The sequence below is a fragment of the Lucilia sericata genome, unplaced genomic scaffold (genome assembly GCF_015586225.1).
Source record: "Lucilia sericata isolate MDLA Ls3-8-SP2 unplaced genomic scaffold, ASM1558622v1 Contig000115F_arrow, whole genome shotgun sequence".
Classification (NCBI taxonomy): domain Eukaryota; kingdom Metazoa; phylum Arthropoda; class Insecta; order Diptera; family Calliphoridae; genus Lucilia; species Lucilia sericata.
Genome location: NW_023994147.1, coordinates 217,773 through 239,748, shown reverse-complemented (window position 1 = coordinate 239,748; position 21,976 = coordinate 217,773). Strand labels below are relative to the sequence as shown.

Here is a 21,976-nt window from a genome sequence, read left to right as displayed (position 1 = left end):
TTTCTTTAATAATAAATTTCTCAAAAGTTTTAAAATTTCAAAATTGCGAACTTAAGTTCGAATTTATAAAAGTTTATCTTCTGAAAAACCTTTTATGAAAATTTGTAAATTATTTTCAACAATTTTATAGTTAAAATTGGGAAATGTTAGAAATTTGTTTCTCACGATTGGGATGTACAAGGTATACCGGAACTGGTTCAAAACTCAGTTACGTCTTACTACCTATGTTCATAAATTACCATCGATCCTATGTATGTATAGGTTATATTGGAACGATACTTTTAAAACTTGTTATCATCATATAAGATTCATGCTGAATTTTGTTAGAATGTGTCGGTTTTTATATGGAGATCAAATTTTTGATCAGGATTATGGTCCGAACTCTACGGAGGTCAAGAGTGTAATTAATTTCTTATAACAAATCATTTTCTTTAAATTCTATACTTATTCCTTGACTTTTAAACGATCTCTTGCTTGATCTTCTGTACTAAGGGTTATATGGAAGTAAAAAAGGATCAATTATAGACCGATTCTAATATAGAGATTTTGATTCTTTTAAAACTAGTTTATGTCGAATTTCATATTGGTATTTTTTTTTTTGAGCAAATCTTATACTGACTTTGGACAAGTGTGAATCTATATATTCAGATTTTCAATGTCAAACAAAGGCTATCTATAGTCCAGTCTAGATCATCGTAAAATGTAATAAGAACCCAATGAGTCTGCGACCAATATTTTGCCGTGTTAGAAAAGGAATGGTCAAATCAATACATACCATCTTGTTGGATCAGAATATTGTCCAGATCAGGGGAAATCTGATTTCAACAGCTTTAACAAAACAACATAATATTGTATTGTCATTCTTTATAATAATGGTTTTCAAATAGGTTTAAAGTTGCCTTTAAATATTAAACATAACAATAATAGGGAAATAATTTTAACGAAATTACTAATGCCCTTAGCCAATATATTAATGTACTTGTTGCTATTCATTCGTTTATACTCATATTCATACTCATAATGTAATTTTATTTTCAATAATTGTTTTTGCTTTTAAGTTATTGTTTCACAGTGGAAAGACAATGATTTATTTATTTCAACATGCATACATACAAACACATCATCAATCATTAGTAGTAGTATGTGTGAAAGCTCTTGAAACTGTTAAATTGAATATTAAATTGTGTTTTACTTACTTTGTTTCAATTAATTTGCAACTGCATTCATCTTCAGATTTAATTGTTGTTTAAATAGAAAACAACAACAACAAGAAACATTTCGTTAAGTGTTATATATTGTCTCGTCGTCTCGCTTCTTTATTGTGGTCATAGTTGTAGCCTTCACGTTTTTAATCAGCACTAACATCCGTCCGTCATCCTTCTCTACGTTGTTATTGTTGTCTTCTTGTTGTGTGCAACATTTGATAAATATGAGTTCACAAGTGTCTGGATCTTTACTTGTTGGTAAGCGCCTCTATATTTCATTTATATCGTATATCATTTTCTTTGTTTTATATTTCCTTAATTGTTTAAATAAAATTAAAAATACAGTTGAGAATAAATTATAATGAAACCATCACAAAATATGCTTAATAAATAGCTTACATGTTTTTTTTGCAATTTATTGCACAATTAAGAAATTCCTAAGATTCCAGGGAGATATTCTCTAGAATTGTATGTAGTTTATTATAGTAAACTTCGGTTAATTTTCGCATTAAAATTGTGTAGATTTTTAGGTAATTATACGAATACATTTAAATATCTTTAAAGCTGCTATAATCCCTAAAAGTATGAAGTGTTTGTTAAGTTAGCAGGGAATTTTAGTCCTGAGAAACTTTTCTACCATCAAGTCCTCTTTGGTTTCTTGTTTTTCTTGGATTGAAGTAGAAGTAAACTTATCTAAATATTTGTTTTCTTTACCTTTTCAGAACCTGCAGCACCACGTTTTTCCACACGTCGTAAGTCTGTCTTTGCCGAGGCCTATGATCCAGAAAATGATGCTGATGACGATGAGGGGGCCACTGCCGTATTTCCCAAATCAGATGAACAGCGCGCCCGATTAGTAGAATCGGTTAAGAATGTTTTATTATTCCGTTCCTTGGAAAAAGAACAAGTAAGTAACTTGCTGTCAAATGGAGTACTTTTAGGATTAAAAGATCATTCACTAGTCAATTGACTAGCATACTGATCAGTCTATAGACTACTTTATACACTAGACTTGTCCATGTACTAGTTTATTGACTAGTCTATGGATTAATGTATAGATTAGCCGTTTAACGTTTAATGTATAGATTTGCCGTTTAACCAGTATTTGGACTACTTTATGAATTAGTTTATTTTATAGTCTTTAGACTTGTCTATGGATCAGTCTAAGGATTAGTCTAATATATTGACCAGATTGTAGACTACTCTATGGACTACTTTATAGACTATATTGTATAGATTTACAAGGCTTTAGACAAGTTTATTCATTAGTTCATGGACTTGTCGTTTGACTACTCTAAGGACTAGTCTACTGACCAGTCGATTGACTGTTTAGTTTTCAATAGAAAATAGTACTTAATATCGTGGGGATAATTTACAAAAAAAATGAATTTTCCATCCCTGTTTTAATTCCCTAAATAAAAATAATAATTTCTTTTCTTAAAAATTTCAGATGAATCAAGTACTGGATGCCATGTTTGAAAGAAGGGTTTTACCCGATGAGTATATAATACGTCAGGGTGATGATGGTGATAACTTTTATGTTATTGAATCGTAAGTTTTAACATTTTCAATAAAATATTATTTAACGTATGCATACGTGACGTATGAGTGTTAATAACATGTTCATAATACTCATACGCCCTGTAGGGTTTTTTTTTTTCAATTTCTATGTATTTGAGTAGATTATAACTTTTGTGTGTGTTTTTTTGTTCTTTTTGTTTTATTTTACACAGCGGTACATACAAAGTTATTGTTAATGACAATCATGTACATACATACAACAATAGTGGTATATTTGGTGAACTGGCTTTACTCTACAATATGCCCAGGTAAAGGAATTAAATGTTTTTTTTTGTTTTTATGCTTTATATTGAATATTTAAATATGTTTTAGAGCTGCAACTATACAGGCGGAAACAGAAGGTTTATTGTGGGCTATGGATCGTCAGACTTTCCGTCGTATCCTATTGAAATCCGCATTTAAAAAGAGAAAAATGTATGAATCATTATTGGATAGTGTGCCAATGCTAAAAGCTTTACAGGTGTGTGCGTTGTGTAATAATAAAAACAGACCAACATTTTTTTTACTTTAATGTCTATGGAATATTAAATATTTTACGTGTTTTTTTTAGAATTATGAACGTATGAATTTGGCTGATGCTTTGGTTACCAAACGTTATAACAAAAATGAAAGAATTATTAAACAAGGTAATGGCTGCTGGCTGGTGTTATTTAAAAGCTTTTTTATATTCTCTTGAAATCAAATTGGTTTGAGTGAAAAAGTTGTTTAAAGTTATGAAAAATTTAGTTTTATAAGATAATTTAAATTTTTATGAACAAAAAAAAAAAAAAAACTTAAAAATTCCTGAAAATTTTATAATTATTTTCGAAGTTTTAAAACTAAACAAATAATGACCGGGATTAAAACTAAAATTTAATTTTAATGAATCCTTCTCTCTCTCGTTTACCCAAAGGTGATGCTGCTGATGGCATGTATTTCATAGAAGAAGGTACTGTGGCCATTAAAATGGATCAAGATGGTTCGGAAATAGAAATTTCTAAACTTGGCAAGGGAGAATACTTTGGTGAATTGGCCCTGGTAACACATCGGCCACGTGCTGCCTCGGTTTATGCAGATTGCGACGTTAAAGTGGCATGTAAGTAGACCATAAAGTATTTACAAAACATATAATCAAATATTTTGCTAGAAATTTTTAAAATTTATTTCTTTGTTTAGAACTCTATTTTGTCTTTTTTTTTAAAAAGCCTTAAGCTTGTTACTAGACTAGTAGTAGTGTTAAATTTTAATATTTCTCTATGTATTGTTGAAGTTTTTTTTTATTCTTTATGTAGTTATTTGTTACATATATTTTTATTAATTTCATATTTTTTCCATTCCTTTTGTTTTTCCTCATTTTTTTAACACATATTATGCTTCTTTTCTACCTCCATACCCCCATTCCCAATCAAAAAAAACATTCCTACGAAATATACCAACCACCCTGTATGGCTTTAAATAATTGAATTGTATTTATTAATATATTTTGAAATGCATTTGTTTCATATAAATTTATCAAACATTTATAAAAAATGCAAACTGTTAAACATTTTTCATAACTTTACATTTCCATACTGCATTTCCTTATATCTCTATATGGGATTTTTTGTGATAATCTATGTAGTCTTAGATACAGATTGTTTTGAACGTTTATTGGGAAAATGTACTAAATTACTGGAACGTTCCATTAGTGATTATCGTTATTTGGATGAAGATTTACGTTCCTATTATGATCAACTTAAAGATATGGAACATTTACAATTATAGATTTGTTTACTTCTTTTTTTATATACTGTTTTTTTTAAATTTTTATACATAACTTGCTAATGTTTTAATTAATAATAAATACATTTTTGTTTTCAATTGTTTTGTTTATTTTAAGTTTTGGAAACTGAAGCCTTTGAAAGAATTTTAGGTTTCCTTAAAGATATCATGAAAAAGCGGGTGGGCATTTATGAATCTCAATTAATTGAGTTATCAAGAAAAACTATTTGAATATAATTACATTTCAATTATTGTACAATTTGTATTGTTCAATAAAATCATTATTAAATTTATTTAAAAAAAATCTAAATCTGGCAGAAAAGAAAAGCAAAACACACAAAATTTTTTTAGGTTTAAACCCTTTACTATGGCGCTTGAATGCTATTTGTCAAAATTATTGTTTTTTTCTCGTACTGGTAAGATAAGATTGGTGTTAAAAAGAAATTGTAATGAATATTGTAAAAAAACTGACTGTCGTTTTAACCCCAAAAATAAAACTGCAACAGCATGTGCCACTTGGGTATAAACTTAGCTTTTATATATTTTTTTTGCAAATATTGTTGTATTTTATTAATACCACAATATATTATTATTTAATACACTATCACACATATGTACTTATATATGTATATACACAAACACTTACAAATATGTTTATTACACTTAAGAACAATTTTTAAAGGAAATTTTTCTATTTGGTGAAGGTTTTATTATAAAATTTTATGATTATTTTTTATTATTGGGTTTTAGACAATCTTTATCATTTTTAAATTCGAAATCAGAATTTGGCCTCAAATAAAAAATAATTATGTTTTTATGAAACATTTTTTTATGAAACAAAAATTTCGAATATTAAAACTCCAGTCCTTTCCTTAATCTTATACATTTTATTTTTTAATGTTTGTGTTTTATGTTTGTGTATATGTGTGTAATTCGATGTATTAATAACACAGGACAGTACATGTTTAATCCAGATACCAAGGTATACTTTTCTAAAGCAGCAGCGCAGAATCTGGCCTCAAAATGAGGTTTATATCGTGTCATAAAGATTGAAAAAGTTCCCTAAATGGCTATATTTGATTCTCTTGCTCTGGCTCCAATTCGTCTTTCGTCACTGACGTACTCTTTGTAAACGAGGAAGATAATCGAAAGATAATCGTCACTTTAGTATCCCCTTAAAAGAAAACTTAAGCTTTTTATCTACCTCTTCGTAATCTTTGGGGTGACGATTGACTTACTCGTAGTACAATCATATGTTAAAATAGCTAGTCACCTGAGCAGACGGTGGCTATGTGGTAACCCTAAATGGTAGGTTAAATAGATAGTTCGGGACTGTTCGACCGATCGAACTGCTAGGATACTTTTTGAATTGTTTAAAAATAACTTGCTGAAATATCAACCATTAAAGTTTTAAAATTGTAAAATAAAGGCAATATATTCTTTTTGGATTTTATAGTGGCTTCAAATGTTAAAACTTTATTAAACGATATATTCTGAAGGCAGATTCGGATTCAGCGCTTTAGTAAAAGTATACTTTGGTTTCTGGGCTTCTACCTTTTTTCCCATTTTGTTGGTCTGTATAATCCATATCCTAATAGAATTATTTGGTGTTTAGTTTTAAATTTAGTATTTGTGTCTTAACATTCGTAACTTAACCTAAGTGATTAACTTAATTTTCTGAATAATTTTACATCGCTCTTAAGGATGAAACTATTTTTACAAAATTTCCTCTCATATAATAAATTATAATAAAACCAAGCCCTTAATAAAATATTTTATAGTTAATCAAATTACAAATTTGATTTCTCATGTAAAATTCAGTACTATTGTACTTTTTTCAGTACTTTTCACATCGAAAAATATCGCAGTACCTCCACGGCATATTAAGTATCTTTTTTATCTAAGTAATCAATAAAGTAGTACGTTTAATAGACTTGTATATTGATTAATCAATAGAATGATCCAAAAACTAGTTAATAGGCTAGTCCATTGACCAGTCGAAAGACATAGAATAGACCATTGACCAGCCCATTCATCAGTCAATAGCCTATTAATAGTCTAGTCAATATACTAATCCATAGACCACTCAACAGAATATCTCATAGACCAGTTGATAGACTAGTATATACGATGCACTCAATAGGTTAGACTATACTATAGACTAGACTATAAACTAGACTATAGACTAGACTATAGACTAGACTATAGACTAGACTATAGACTAGACTATAGACTAGACTAGACTAGACTAGACTATAGACTAGACTAGACTATAGACTAGACTAGACTATAGACTAGACTAGACTATAGACTAGACTATAGACTAGACTATGACTAGACTATAGACTAGACTATAGACTAGACTATAGACTAGACTATAGACTAGACTATAGACTAGACTATAGACTAGACTATAGACTAGACTATAGACTAGACTATAGACTAGACTATAGACTAGACTATAGACTAGACTATAGACTAGACTATAGACTAGACTATAGACTAGACTATAGACTAGACTATAGACTAGACTATAGACTAGACTATAGACTAGATTAAAGACAAGATTATAGCCTAGACTATAGACTAGACTATAGACTAGACTATAGACTAGATTATAGACTAGACTATAGACTAGACTATAGACTTGACTATAGACTAGACTATAGACTAGACTATAGACTAGATTATAGACTAGACTATAGACTAGACTATAGACTAGACTATAGACTAGAATATAGACTAGGCTATAGACTACAGACTAGACTATATACTAGACTATAGACTAGACTATAGACTAGACTATAGACTAGACTATAGACTAGACTATAGACTAGACTATAGACTAGACTATAGACTAGACTATAGACTAGACTATAGACTAGACTATAGACTAGACTATAGACTAGACTATAGACTAGACTATAGACTAGACTATAGACTAGACTATAGACTAGACTATAGACTAGACTATAGACTAGACTATAGACTAGACTATAGACTAGACTATAGACTAGACTAGACTATAGACTAGACTAGACTAGACTAGACTATAGACTAGACTAGACTAGACTAGACTAGACTATAGACTAGACTATAGACTAGACTATAGACTAGACTAGACTATAGACTAGACTATAGACTAGATTATAGACTAGACTATAGACTAGACTATAGCCTAGACTATAAACTAGACTATATACTATATATAACCTAGACTATAGGCTAGACTATAGACTGGACTGTAGACTAGTCTATTTTTACTGGATTATTTGTTAATAATATAATTTTAAATGTATATTTTGTGTTATCTGTATTATTTTATATGTGTGTATGTTTATTGTGTGTTTCTCTCCTATATCTATCACAGCATGACAATCTACAAAGTTTTGTAACTAGCAATTTAACCGAAAAAGAATTGTGTTCTATCACATATATTCAATTAATTTTCAACCAAACATTAATTTTTTAAACAAATTTTTCAAATCTTTTAAAACAGTCCTAGAGGTTGAGGCATTCGAACGTTTATTGGGACCCTGTATGGACATCATGAAGCGTAACATAGATGATTATGAAACACAATTGATAAAGATTTTTGGCAGCAAAAATAATATCACCGATACACGATAAAAAGTCTGATGTTTAAAAAAAAATATTTTTAATTAAAACAACAAGAAAAAAAAACAACATATTATTTAAAACACATAGATACAAATAAACCAACAACATATACATGATTAAAAAGCTACAAAACGTAAACAACTGCACAAAATGTTTAAGAATGAAAACGCAGAAAAATGTTTTTAAAACGATCACCAAAAAAAAATTTAACAAAAAGCTACAACTACTAGTTTAAATTTAAAAACAAAAACTAAAATATTTGACAAAATGTAAGTTACAAAATAAACAAAAGCACAACAATTATTAAAACAGCCAGGCCCTCTCTAAAACTTAAATACAAACATTAAACTTATTATTGACCATATCCGGGCGTTGCTTGTTTGTTAAGAGAAACGTTAAAAATAACCTTAAAACCAAACCCAGCTAATACAAACAACAAAACATTTGGTTTTGTTTTTAATAAATCTTAAGTTTAAAGATTTACATTAGATAAATAAGTAATAAATAAATTGATTTGCATTAATAATAAAATAAGACAAAAGATAGAAAAGAAAAACAAAACAAAAACCCTAAATAATTAACAATCAAAACTTAAATTAAACAAAATGCTTCTCGATTTATAATTGATAAAACATTTTAAAGCTCAAAGCCCAATTTTGCACAAAAACTTGAAAAAACAAAGAAAAATATAAAAATAAATATCATTATTATAATTATAATTATTATAATATGGACCCTTTTCTTCCTTGTCTTTAATAACATTATTATCATAATTATAACAACAACATATACATCTAAACGTTTGATAATATTTAATAATTATTATCATTATTACTGTTTAAATAATTTTAATTAAAAAACAAATTGTAATAAAACAAATAAGCATGTTAACTATTTAATTTAAATCCTTTAAAAAAAAACAAATTATTCATCAAATGAAATATATAAAGATCTTAATTATACTATTTTTTATGTATGTAGTATACTATGTTAAATTAATTTAACTTATTATAAAACAATTTTTATTTTTCTTTTAATTTTATGTATTTTTAATTTTGTTATTATTGATTTTTTTTATTATTTTTAATTTTATTAGTTTATTTTTCTTTTTTGTTTATATTTAACTAATTATTTAGTTAATTTTATATTTATATAAAATTTTATTTACTTATTATTATTATTATGTATTTTTCTTGTAAATTTGCCATTATTACAATTATTGTATTTTTTATTTAAGAAAACGATTTCTTTTAATTGTTATTTCATAAAGAGTCATCTATATATATAAAAAGAGTCGCGTTACGGATTGATTGATCTTTGTGCTGCCTAAACGGTTTTCACAGTAAAAGTATTTTTGGTCATGTAGATCCACTAAGGAAGGATTTTTGGAAATTCGATTCTCTTATCATACACTTATCGTTGTTTATTTAAAAAAAGCGTCAGGTACTTTTTCGAAATTCGGTTCTTTTTAGGGGGAAATGGTTAAAAACTGTATTTTGGTACTTTTTTTTAACCTCATGTACCTTTTAAACCAGTAAACATATAAATATAATTTAGATCATATTCATAACTCTCTGAAAAATTACGAATATAAGTTTGGTACTTTTGGGAAATTCGGATGTTTAAGGTGTATTAAAACCTATTGTTGGTACTATTTTATAAAACAACTGTTTTCTATCAGTTGCTTTGTACATATAAATATTTATAGATGTTGCATTCTTAGAATAAAATTTCTGTTGCATTGCTAGGGAGAAAAAAGTACCAAAAGATAGTTGAAACTCATTGAGCCAATTTTGATTAAATTTTACTAAAAGTTATACTTAATGATTAGGCTTTTTTGAACTTAGATTCCAATACATACTTAGATCTAAATGTGGTTGAATAATTTGGTACTTTTTTAAAACGTACCTTTTGTATAAATGAACAGTTTTCATAAAAAGTTGAATTTATAAGAATTTTAACATACTTGGTCCCAATTAAATGATAATATATATGAGGGAACATTTTGGTACTTTTTTTGTTCTTAAACAGGTACATTTTAATTGAACCTAAAAACAGAAAATTAAACGCACATCGTTTTGATTGAATTAGAACCTATAAAAGATAGCATCCAAGTACTTTTTCCTCTATCAATTAGTACCTCTTAGATATAAAAATTTCTGAAAATCATTACTATTACCTATTGGAATTTTTTTTGTTCTTCCAATGGGACCAATTGAACTTTCTATAATATGGAACCAACCAATAAGAAACTACATAGTCTGATAATCTATTAGAAGCAACTTTTGGTAATTTCTCTTTTATAAAATGGAAAGATTAAGTTTAAATATACATGAGTAGGTAAATGAGAATGTATAAGAAGGAACTCTTCATTGGCACATAAAAACAGAAGCATCAACTGTTTTATAGTAACGAAAACGTACTTTATTATAATAAATGTATGAGAGTGTTCTGTTCGCATGATATCTTTCTATACATTTGTAATCCAAATTTCGATTGTATTTAACTTTGATAAGGATAGCCTATCCTGGCTAGTTTAATATAGATGAATTAGAATTTCCTTAAGAATTTCCAAAGTTCATTTCTGTTAAATTACAACTGAGAGTTTAAAATACTGATGACCTTCATTCTTTTATCATTTTCGTATCGAGTAAAGGTTTTAAGACGCTTTTTAAAGATTTCAGCATTTAAAAATGTTGAATTGAAATATTGCAGGGTGCTTTTTGGTACTACTTTTTCTAGTACAAAGTAAGAAAATAGTTGATGACTTTCAGAGAAGTTTATTATAGATTTCAATTCTAAATTATTTCAAGTCTTGAAAGGGAGTAGACAGTTGTAGTAACTGTCTACAAATGTACTGGATAAAGCCATTATATGAAAAATTGAGGCATTATTTTTACTCTTAATAAAGTTAATAAAAGTAAAGAAAATATTTTATTAATATTTACATTCATCTTTTTATAGGTTACTCCTTATGGAATAATTTAATGTTAATTTAATTTTTTTTGTTAAACCTATTATTATTTTTAGTTAAAAAAAAGTATGAATAATTTATTCTAGTGAAGATTTAAGCGCAAAACGAAAGGAAAAGTAAAGTGTAATTTATAAAGAAAGAAAACAAATGAATAAACAACAAATTAAAAAAATTAGATATGAAAACCAAATATCAAAATATAAAACAAACAAAATTCAATAAAAAACCTTAATTTATAATTAGTAAACGATTGGTAATATATGAGAAAAATCAAAGCAAAAAGGCTGCATGGTTAGAGAAATGACATATTGAGGGTTGAAAATGGGGACTAAATTTTTTTTTTAATTTTATTAAATTTATTTTAGATTATAAATTTTAGTTTTTTTCTATAAAAGAAATGTTATTAAAATATAAAAACCTAACATTTTTGTAAATGTTATATTTTGCGTATAAAAACTTGTAGTTAGATGTTTTTAGTCATAATAATTTTAAGTGGTATAAACAGAAAAAAAACCAACAATTATAAGAAAAAACGCTTAAATACAATTGAAAACTAAAAACTACAGCCATAAAATTAAAAAGAAACAATTTACCAAAAACATAATAATAATAAAACGTTAAACACTGTTAATAAATAATAAAAACAATTCTAAATTAATAAAATTTAACTCTTAGAAAACGAAAAAAAAAAAAAATTGATGGGAACACAGCTAATAATAGAAGAAAAAAAATAAAAGCATATAAAAAAACTCTAGCACAATCATAACAGATACATAAAAAAATATCATAAAAGGACTAAAATATTTAATTTATGATATAAAAAAAAATTAAAAATTTTTGATTAAAAACTAAAAAATTTTTCAAAAAAGCAATATTTAAGTTTGTTCAAAAGAAAAGGAAAAAATTAAATTAAAAAAATCTAATACAGGAGGCTGTCAAAAAGGTAGCAAAATAATAATTTTATTAATTTTATAATTTAAACAAAAAATAAAAAAAAAAACATTTCATCCTCCACTAAAATGAGCTTATTAAACTATAACTTATGAAAGCAAGTCAAACTTTAATTAAATTGAAAAGCAACATTTTCAAAAAATAAAAAACATACATAAATGCTATTAAATTTGAACTATAAAGGAATTTGTTAAACAATTCATAAACATAAATTATGGTTCTTTTGCAGCTATAGTCAAAAATTTTGAAAATGTTTCTTCAAATTAATTTTATTTAAAAACAAAAACAATTTAAAAACATAAATGTTTAAATTTAAGTAAAATTATAAAAACAAAACAAAATTATACATACAAACATACATATATCAATGGAATTTATTAATTGTATAACAAAATAATTTAAAAACCTTAAACTCACACACACACAAGTTAAAAACTCTTAAAAAAGCTGCTTATAAAACATAGACTTTCCTTAAATTAATAAAAAAAAAACTTAAAATCCTTAAGCAAATAGTTTTTTTTGTTAGAAAATAAAAGCAGCTAAAACTATAAACATAAAATTAAAGAAATTTATTATAATAATGAAAGTGCTGGACATTTTCTTCATTTACCAACACACATACATACAAACACTAAAAGAAAAACTCTTAAACATAACACACATACACACAAGCTATTTACATATTTCATACATTCTCTCATCAAAACTACATAAAGTAATATCATTTATTAAACAAATAAAAATAAAAATTAAAACAATTTTATTTAAATTGTAAAAGATAAATAAAAAATAATAAAACATTTTAAGAAAAAAACTTAAAAAAGCGTAATACAAAAAAAGAAAATAATTTAATTGTTGTGTTGTATGTGTAAAACTATTATGAAAATAATTATTAAACAGAAAGAAATTAGTTATGTAAGAGCTAGCCATGCACAATGCCACTATAATTTATAAACAAATAAAAAAAGAAAACTATCAATAAATAAAAATCATAACAAAAAACAAAAAAAAAACTACCCATAACCCTTACACCTCTTCCCCATTTCTCATTTTTGTGTTAAAATTTCTTTAGTTTTTGTTTTAAATATTTAAATATTAACTATTTTATCAGTTATTTCATAACTTTTTTGTCTTGGCTATGCGAAAATTGAAAATAAAAAAAAGAAAACTCACACACACACATATATAAAGTGTTTAATATTAAATTGTATTAATAAAAAGAATAAAATATTAAACGCTAATAATGACGACGACGACGATGATGATTATAATAAAATAAAAAAACAGAATTACTTACAAAAATAATTAACAATCGATTTTTAATCCCAATTTACAAAAAATATTAATAAAAAAAAAGCAAAGAAAAAAGTATTCATGTTTTTAGAACATACATTAAAACACGGAAAAAGTCAGCAAAACAAATTAAGAAAAAAAAGAAATAAAGCAAATAAAATTTAACAAACAAAACTTTAAAAATTAAATTTGTGTTTTATTTAACGTGTTTTGTATTAGGAAATGATACTTTATGTAGTTACTTCCGGTTTGTGAAAAGACTATTATACAGTAATGCCAGATTCATTTCGCCAATGGCGTGAAATAAGGCTGCCAGATTTATCGTTCGCTTAATCAGAAACCGTTAAAACATTGGTAGTTATTATCACAAAGTAAGCAGAGGCGACACGGCCACCAAGCGGCGGAAAGATGCACTAAAACTTGTCAAAGTGGCATCACTCATTTAACCCTTAAATAAAAAGAAGACAGCAAATATTAATATAATATGTATAGCTATCTCTTTTTTTTGTGAGGGTTAAATAAAAAATTGTTTATTTACATTGAAATGTAAATTTTTTTAAACAAATTTGTGAAAAAAATGAGGAAAACTTTCTTTTTGCGCCAAAATTGGTGTCAATTTTGGCGATTTCGGCGCAAATTCCTCATTTCTGTTGTGTCATTTAAGAGTAGTAGTTGGAGTTTCGTAATTTTTTATTGGCCGCAGAAAAAAACAAAACAAAAAAACAGCAACATGTAAGTTTCATTTGGAAATTTTTAAATTTATTTTTTTCTAATATTCTCTTTATTTTTCAGGAGCCGCAAATGTGTTAAGGATTGTCCAGGAGGGGAGAATCTTCACCGCTTTCTTTCCGAAGGATCCGACAAGGTAGGAGTTTGAATTTTTAAGTGTCCAGTAAAGCCGGAAAGTGAATTTTCATTTTACAATTTCAATGGGAAAAATGAATGTCCAAAATGTAAATTGAACATTTGCCTTTCCGTCTTTAATTCCCATTTGATAATATCATCTTTACCAATTGGATTATTGTGTAAGTTTGCAAGTTTGGTCCAATTCGTCCATTAGCTTCAGGTCAGTAGCCTTGACAAAATTTGTAAAATTTTGTCCATAGTGTACCCTTAAACGAAAAGAGAAAAACTTTGTTAATAATGATTTTTGTTTTTTGTTTTATTTTCAGGCACTTGAGGGTACTTACCGCTGATCCAGGAGAGATTTGGTCCAATTCGTCCATTAGCTTCAGGTCAGTAGCCTTGACAAAATTTGTAAAATTTTGTCCATAGTGTACCCTTAAACGAAAAGAGAAAAACTTTGTTAATAATGATTTTTGTTTTTTTGTTTTATTTTCAGGCACTTGAGGGTACTTACCGCTGATCCAGGAGAGATTTGGTCCAATTCGTCCATTAGCTTCAGGTCAGTAGCCTTGACAAAATTTGTAAAATTTTGTCCATAGTGTACCCTTAAACGAAAAGAGAAAAACTTTGTTAATAATGATTTTTGTTTTTTTGTTTTATTTTCAGGCACTTGAGGGTACTTACCGCTGATCCAGGAGAGATTTGGTCCAATTCGTCCATTAGCTTCAGGTCAGTAGCCTTGACAAAATTTGTAAAATTTTGTCCATAGTGTACCCTTAAACGAAAAGAGAAAAACTTTGTTAATAATGATTTTTGTTTTTTTGTTTTATTTTCAGGCACTTGAGGGTACTTACCGCTGATCCAGGAGAGATTTGGTCCAATTCGTCCATTAGCTTCAGGTCAGTAGCCTTGACAAAATTTGTAAAATTTTGTCCATAGTGTACCCTTAAACGAAAAGAGAAAAACTTTGTTAATAATGATTTTTGTTTTTTTGTTTTATTTTCAGGCACTTGAGGGTACTTACCGCTGATCCAGGAGAGATTTGGTCCAATTCGTCCATTAGCTTCCAGGTCAGTAGCCAACAATTAGAAAATTTCCAGATATTAAAAAATTTCTTGCAAAAAAACAAAGAATTAATGTTATTACAAATACAACGTATTAAAATGTATTTTTCTTTATTTGCAGATATTACTTACCATTTTTCCACAAGGTACAACTTCGTTGGAGTTCATTTTTGTTATTTTTTTATAAATAAACAAAAAAAATAAAAAATTGTGAAAATTTTTCAATAAATTTTGTGTTTATTTATTTATTTATTTTTGAACACATGTTAAAAAAGGTAGTATATGGTTGATATTTTTTTCACATTAGTGTGCGTATATGTGATATTTTTTCTTTCTTTCATATTATGGGGGTAAGCTCAGCTGATAATCGCTTTTTATAAACGTCAGTTCTGACAAATCTGGTTATATCTGTGGTTATTATAACGTAATTCGTTGAATTCCGAGTCGTTCCGGTGTGTATAACCGATTGTCATAGGAACGTTAAGAGTTGTAGTATCTCTTGTTTATATAAACTACATAAATATATATCTCCTTACCCAAACATTTAAAGTTGTATGCGAATTTAGAAAATATTTCACACTTACCTAAAGAAGCTATTTCGTAACTTCCCAAAATAGTCTGGCATCATTCTCCGCAACTCCATTCCATCTCGCAGTAAATATTCAAACATCTTGGGTTTTTCATAATTTATTACCAAAATCTTGATTTTAGTTGCACTTACATCTAAAAGTTGCTGTTGTCTACGGTGGACAAAAGAGACACATATTCCCAGCAATTTCTTGGTCAAGTCATCATGAATTTAATGTTTTTTTTTCAGATTTTTACATTTTATGGTTTGTTTTTTATATTATTTAAATGTATTTATTCTTCATATATAATGTTATTAATAGCATAGAAATATCTTATATAAGAGAATGTGTTTTGTTGTTGTTTAAATTTCTTTTATTTTTTCCATTCACAGATGACAGACAGACAGTTTAATAAAAAGTTTTAATAAGAAAACTGTCTTGTTGTTTTTTTATTATTATCTTTTTGTTCTTTTTAAATGATGTTTGTTGAATGTAGTACGTTCGTGTTTATTTTTCTTGTAAATGTTTTTTCTTTATGATTTATATAAAAAATTAAAACTAAAAATCTAACTGTATAGATCATCATCGCCATTGTCGCCTGGTGGATTCGCTGGTGCATTTGGTCCAGAACCCTGTTGACTGCTGGATTGACCAGGGAACCTTTTAGTAATAAAAGAAAATAAAAATTCAAATTGGGTTACTAAGTTTATCTCAAAAACGTAATTAATGCAAAATTTTACCTAAAGTTTTGTCCAAAACCGCGAGATTGTTGTAATGTTTGGGCAAACATTTCATACTTCCTGATGTCATTATCAGATACTGAACGACGTGCAAATCTCATGGCCTCTTCAAAGTGGGCACGTGTAATTTCTGGAACTGGATCATCTTCGTCCATCTAAAAAAGTGTATTTTTTATATCAAAATTACAATAGAAAGAACCTTTGACAAATTTGCTTAATAAACTTACATCCATGGCTGAATTTTGATTTTCAGCTCTCTCCTTTTCACGTCTGATCTCAGCTTCAATGGCTTGACGAATGGCCAACTTACAAGCACGCTGACATATTTCAGTCAAATCAGCACCTGAGAAGCCTTGTGTTACCTTGGCAATATAAGTAAGATCGACATCCTTGGCCAAAGGAGATTTTCTCAAATTGGCCTTGAGAATAGCTTCACGAGACTTGTCGTCGGGAAGTGGAATATAAATAAGTTGATCCAAACGTCCAGGACGCAAGATGGCTGGATCAATAATGTCGGGACGATTGGTGGCACCAATGATGAAGACATTCTTCTTGGCACCCATACCGTCCATTTCAGTAAGAATCTGATTGATAACACGATCAGCAGCACCGCCAGCATCACCAACATTTCCACCACGAGCCTTGGCAATCGAATCCAATTCATCGAAGAAGAGTACACAAGGCGCAGCCGAGCGTGCCTTATCGAATATGTCACGGACATTAGCTTCGGATTCACCAAACCACATGGTCAACAGTTCGGGACCCTTGACGGAAATGAAGTTAGCTTGGCATTCGTTTGCAATAGCCTTGGCCAAGAGAGTTTTACCGCAACCAGGCGGTCCATAGAACAAAACACCACGACTGGGTTGCATGCCGAACTTCAAGAACTTATCGGGATGTTCAACTGGATATTGAACCAATTCTTGCAATTCCTTCTTCACATTCTCCAAACCACCAATGTCGGCCCAAGAGGTATTGGGAACTTCGACAACGGTTTCACGCAATGCCGAAGGACTTGATTTGGTCATGGCATAACGGAAGTTCTCCATGGTTACGGCCAAAGAAGCCAAAACTTCGGCATCGATTTTATCATCTTCCAAATCAATCAAATCCATCTTTTCACGGATTTGTTGCAAAGCAGCTTCCGAACACAACGAAGCCAAATCAGCACCTACATGACCGTGAGTTTCAGCTGCAATTTGTTCCAAATCAACGTCATCAGCTAACTTCATGTTTTTAGTGTGAATGCGCAAAACCTCTAAACGGCCAGTAGCATCAGGAATGCCAATATCGATTTCACGATCGAAACGTCCAAAACGACGTAGAGCAGGATCGATGGAATTGGGTCTGTTAGTGGCAGCCATAACAATCAAATGAGAGCTTTTCTTCATGCCATCCATAAGAGTAAGCAATTGCGAAACAATACGACGTTCTACTTCACCATGAGTCTTGTCACGTTTAGGTGCAATAGCATCGATTTCATCAATGAATATAATTGCTGGTGAATTCTTTTCGGCTTCTTCGAAAGCCTTACGCAAATTCGATTCAGATTCACCAGCCAATTTAGACATAATTTCAGGACCATTAATTAGGAAGAAGAACGCACCAGTCTCATTGGCAACTGCACGAGCAATCAAGGTCTTACCAGTACCAGGGGGACCGTACATAAGAATACCGCGTGGTGGCTTAACACCAATAGCTTTGAAGAGTGATGGATGACGTAGAGGTAGTTCAACCATTTCTTTAATTTGAGCCAATTGTTTGCGACAACCACCAATATCATCGTAACCGACGGCATTTAGTGATTCTTCCTCTTCCTGCAAAAGTAGAAATAATAAAGAAATGGGAAAATTGTTTAAAATTTCTTTAGCATTATTAACATTTTTCAAAGTATAGTTAATTTTGCTGTCATTTATTTTGATTTTTTTTGGAGTAAATTATTTTACATTTCTTTAACACTTACCTCTCTCTTAATTGGATCACCATCACAGAAGATAACAGTTTCTGGTGCTACAATACAGTAAGGTTCAGGATCTGTTAAAACAACCTTAAATTCAATAGGACGCATAGCAGCGCGTACAATGAAATTATCGCCCATATGGATGGGTCTATAGGCTTCCAAGAAGTAGGGTTTCAAATAAATCTCGAATAAATTACCAGTGACACCTTCGGTGGTATCATCAATTGGTAAAATACGAACGCGTTTGCCGTACTTAACATCCGGACAGGGATGGATTGAAACAACATCGGAAAGATGAACACATAAATTATTACGAACAACACGATTCATGCGAATCTTCTCATCCGGACAAGCATCGTCGGAGAGAACAATACAAACGGTTTCCTTGCGACGTTTACCTTTCAATATAACGGTATCACCACGGAATAATTGCAATTCATCCATTTTTGCCTATAACAAGGGATAAGAATGTGATAAGAAATATATCATATTTTAGAATGCATCTAGATAAACCAACCTGTGATAACGACACCACTGAGTTATCATCATTGGTGGCTTCATCGACAATCAAACGATTGGGACGATCTTTACGTTTAAGAATAGCGGTAGCCAAATCTTCACTGTAAGTAAAAGCAAAACATTAGTAAAATTGTGTAAAAAAAAAACTTTTTTTAAAATAAAACAAAATAGTTGTGAAATTTCTATGACAACCGTTTTTCTTTTATAGGCATTTGTTGTTTAATATCATTTTCTTTAGAGTCATCATCTTCATTCCCACTGATAGGATCTAAGTGCCAATAACTAAAAATTTTACTTGAACCACCACCATTTTTACGTCCACTATTACCACCACCGCTCGCCATTTTTATTTTGTATTTCTTCTTTCTCACAAAACACTAGAATGTTGTTTTCTTTGTTTTAGTCGTTTGCTGTTAAATTTATGTGCAACTTTTTTACCCAAAACTAGGTTTCAATAATTCTTCAAAATTTTTAACAAAGAAAATTTAACACTCAAAACAATGGAAAACTTCAGTTATTGATTAAAATTTAAAAGCCCTCTAAATTGTTTAAAAAATTTATTTAAACAAAACAATAGAATTGCCATTGGCAAATAAATAAAAATGTATTTCAAAACTGTAACAAAATCAGTTAAAATTTCATGAATTTCATTATAATTATACCATTTTCCATTATTTGCTAATTATTTCCACACAATGACGACGCGAAATTGAAACATTTTTTTTAGACGTCGTCGTCTCAGCTGCATTTTTTGTATTTTGTCGGCTTTTTTCATTAAGGGCCTGTGTTCATCAACTATTTTCTTTGTAATTTTTTGGCGTTATTAGACTTACCCTTTTGAATCGGCCATATTTATTGTATTATTTGTTTAGTTAATTACTTATTTAAAAATAATTTAATAAATTACACTTAAAACTTATGTTATTTATTGAAAGTTTAAATTTTGCAATAGTCGCTTTTTGCACTGCACGAACGTATTTTATTCACAAAAAACTACTTTTCGTATCAAGAGCTGACTCGTTGCAGTGCTGACAACATTGATATAACAACAAATTTTGCAGACCTTCGTTTTTTGACATTGTCATTACAGGGTTGTAGTAAAACGGCATAAGTACAGGGTTGTAATTGTTATAGAATGTGATTAATTTAGTAAAATTAAAGATATCGATAACTTAGTTAGTTAGTTATTATATTTTTTTTGGTTTTTAACAGTTATTGTTATTTTATACTGATTTCTGTTAAAAAATAAACTATTTTTAACTGAATTTAAAACTTTAAATAAAAATTAGTTTAATAAAGTTATTTAAGACTTAATAAAACCAAATTCTGGATTAATTTTGGAAATTTTGTTACAGAAATGGGTATTTCACTCAAATATAAAATTCTATCAGTAGAATGTGGGAGCGTATATAACCCAATTCGTTTTTAAATTGAATTAACAGGTTATCGATTATTTATATTTTTGATTAGATATAATATATTATCTTAAAGTGTTATAAATATTATTAAAATCCCTTCTACATTTTATTAAATAAATTAAATTCTCAAAATTTGACAACCATAAGAAATCCATTTGGAAAATCATGCATTTTAATAACTAAGGTCTTTCTTTATTTGCCAAAAATCTTATAATTAAAAACGAATAATAAAAAAGTAACGAATATTGTTTTTTTTTAATTAATTAGAGTAAAAAGTGTTTATATAGTATCTATAAAATTCACTCGTATTTAAATCAAAACAATTATACCATTTAAAATTGTATTAAGTCAAAATTTTATGTTGGATCCCAATGCCATTTGAATACACAAGAAGTCATGTCATCAAGCAAGTAAATCGTAGTAATCGTGCTCATAATGATCATTTATGATTCATTAAAATATTTTTATTTTTTTAAGTGCATATTACATTGTATAGTTTTTATGATTCATTTTAGTTTTTGTTTTTATAAAAAAGAAAGAAAACAAAATTACGTCCGGTTAAAGTTGACATTTAAAATGTCCATTAAAGATATATTAAATGAAAATATTACTTTTATTGTTCATTAAATTAAGAAAGAAAAAATGTTTGAGATTAATTAAAGAAAAAATTTAAAAATGCTTTTCATTTTATTAGTTTTCTTTAATATACTATGTAATATAACTTATATATAAATAAAAGATACATTTAAATAAGTTTTAATTCATTTTAAATCAAAACTTTAAGATAAGGTAAGTTACTAAATATTTGACTAATACATATTTACTAAAATGCTACTCAATATTTAATTCCTATATACATACATTACATTATTCTCATGTTGTCATTGGAAATCCTTAATTCTTAAAAAATCAATTTACTTAATTAAAATTAATACTATTTAATTAGTTAAAAATTTATATGTTTAACAAAAATAAGTGGTATTTTTTAACAATAATTGCTTTAGTTGTAAATTTCCTCCATAAAGGCTGTATTTACATGTGTATCATCATTTTATTTGTCCAACAAAGCGTAACGTAAATGTCACACGCAGAAGTCTGAATAATAGAGAAAAATAAACTAAAGACAAAATAAATAAATACAACTAAATAAATTAATAGTTAAAAAATGAAAAATAAAGTGTGTTAAACTCGTAAAATACTTCCCTAAATTACATTAAAATTTATTTCCTTCCTTGTCATTACGACAATATTTTTTTACTAAAAACAACAAGCGTAGACAATTACACAAAGTGTATTCCATCCAAGTGTCGGGACGTACCTACATACTACGTTGGTCGAATATAAAGAAAAATGTAAATATTACTTATTTGTAGGAAAAACTAAATTAAATGTTGAAAAAATAACAACAAATGTTACAATTTTGTTAAAATTTTAAAATAATCTATTGTACTGTGATAAGAGTTATAAAAGAATGCAATGTTTAGATAGATAGATA

At 28.1% G+C, this 21,976-nt stretch overlaps 3 protein-coding genes across 15 annotated transcripts in view; 2 read left to right on the top strand and 1 right to left on the bottom strand.

Moving 5' to 3' along the window:
* The window catches only part of LOC119600465 (cAMP-dependent protein kinase type II regulatory subunit), a 49,174-nt gene extending 40,822 nt beyond the window's left edge, over nt 1–8,352 (top strand). For 5 of the 13 annotated variants that reach the window (XM_037950703.1, XM_037950698.1, XM_037950700.1 and 2 more), the window contains exons 4-10: nt 1,928–2,112; nt 2,656–2,756; nt 2,939–3,034; nt 3,099–3,246; nt 3,337–3,412; nt 3,679–3,861; nt 8,026–8,352. In XM_037950703.1, the coding sequence (XP_037806631.1) occupies nt 1,928–2,112; nt 2,656–2,756; nt 2,939–3,034; nt 3,099–3,246; nt 3,337–3,412; nt 3,679–3,861; nt 8,026–8,156 (920 nt within the window). In that variant the 3' untranslated portion in view covers nt 8,157–8,352. Of the gene's footprint in view, nt 1–1,927; nt 2,113–2,655; nt 2,757–2,938; nt 3,035–3,098; nt 3,247–3,336; nt 3,413–3,678; nt 3,862–4,386; nt 4,622–8,025 lie in introns of those variants that run through there. The other 8 variants (XM_037950694.1, XM_037950692.1, XM_037950693.1 and 5 more) reach the window with 5 other exon arrangements.
* Nucleotides 8,353–14,307: 5,955 nt separating this feature from the next.
* On the top strand, nt 14,308–15,504 carry LOC119600446. Its single transcript, XM_037950653.1, has 8 exons — nt 14,308–14,318; nt 14,396–14,431; nt 14,538–14,600; nt 14,708–14,770; nt 14,878–14,940; nt 15,048–15,110; nt 15,218–15,281; nt 15,397–15,504. Exons 1-8 carry the CDS (start codon nt 14,308–14,310, stop codon nt 15,460–15,462), a joined length of 429 nt encoding a protein of 142 aa, XP_037806581.1. The 3' UTR covers nt 15,463–15,504.
* A 707-nt stretch (nt 15,505–16,211) lies between these two features.
* Nucleotides 16,212–20,121, bottom strand: LOC119600464 (transitional endoplasmic reticulum ATPase TER94). Its single transcript, XM_037950689.1, has 6 exons — nt 19,897–20,121; nt 19,062–19,164; nt 18,548–18,994; nt 16,812–18,401; nt 16,585–16,739; nt 16,212–16,504 (listed from the first exon to the last, which is right to left on the bottom strand). The coding sequence occupies exons 1-6, from the start codon at nt 19,911–19,913 to the stop codon at nt 16,411–16,413; spliced, it is 2,406 nt and encodes an 801-aa protein (XP_037806617.1). The 5' UTR covers nt 19,914–20,121; the 3' UTR covers nt 16,212–16,410.
* Between the last annotated feature and the right edge of the window lie 1,855 nt (nt 20,122–21,976).

Bases quoted from the DNA above. Each gene is read 5' to 3' on its own strand.
- LOC119600446 (XM_037950653.1), top strand. The intron at 14,941-15,047 runs GTCAGTAGCCTT...TTTTATTTTCAG, and splicing joins AATTCGTCCATTAGCTTCAG to GCACTTGAGGGTACTTACCG. The intron at 15,111-15,217 runs GTCAGTAGCCTT...TTTTATTTTCAG, and splicing joins AATTCGTCCATTAGCTTCAG to GCACTTGAGGGTACTTACCG.
- LOC119600464 (XM_037950689.1), bottom strand. The intron at 18,995-19,061 runs GTTGGTTTATCT...CCCTTGTTATAG, and splicing joins CAGTGGTGTCGTTATCACAG to GCAAAAATGGATGAATTGCA. The intron at 16,740-16,811 runs GTAAGTTTATTA...ACACTTTTTTAG, and splicing joins ATCAAAATTCAGCCATGGAT to ATGGACGAAGATGATCCAGT.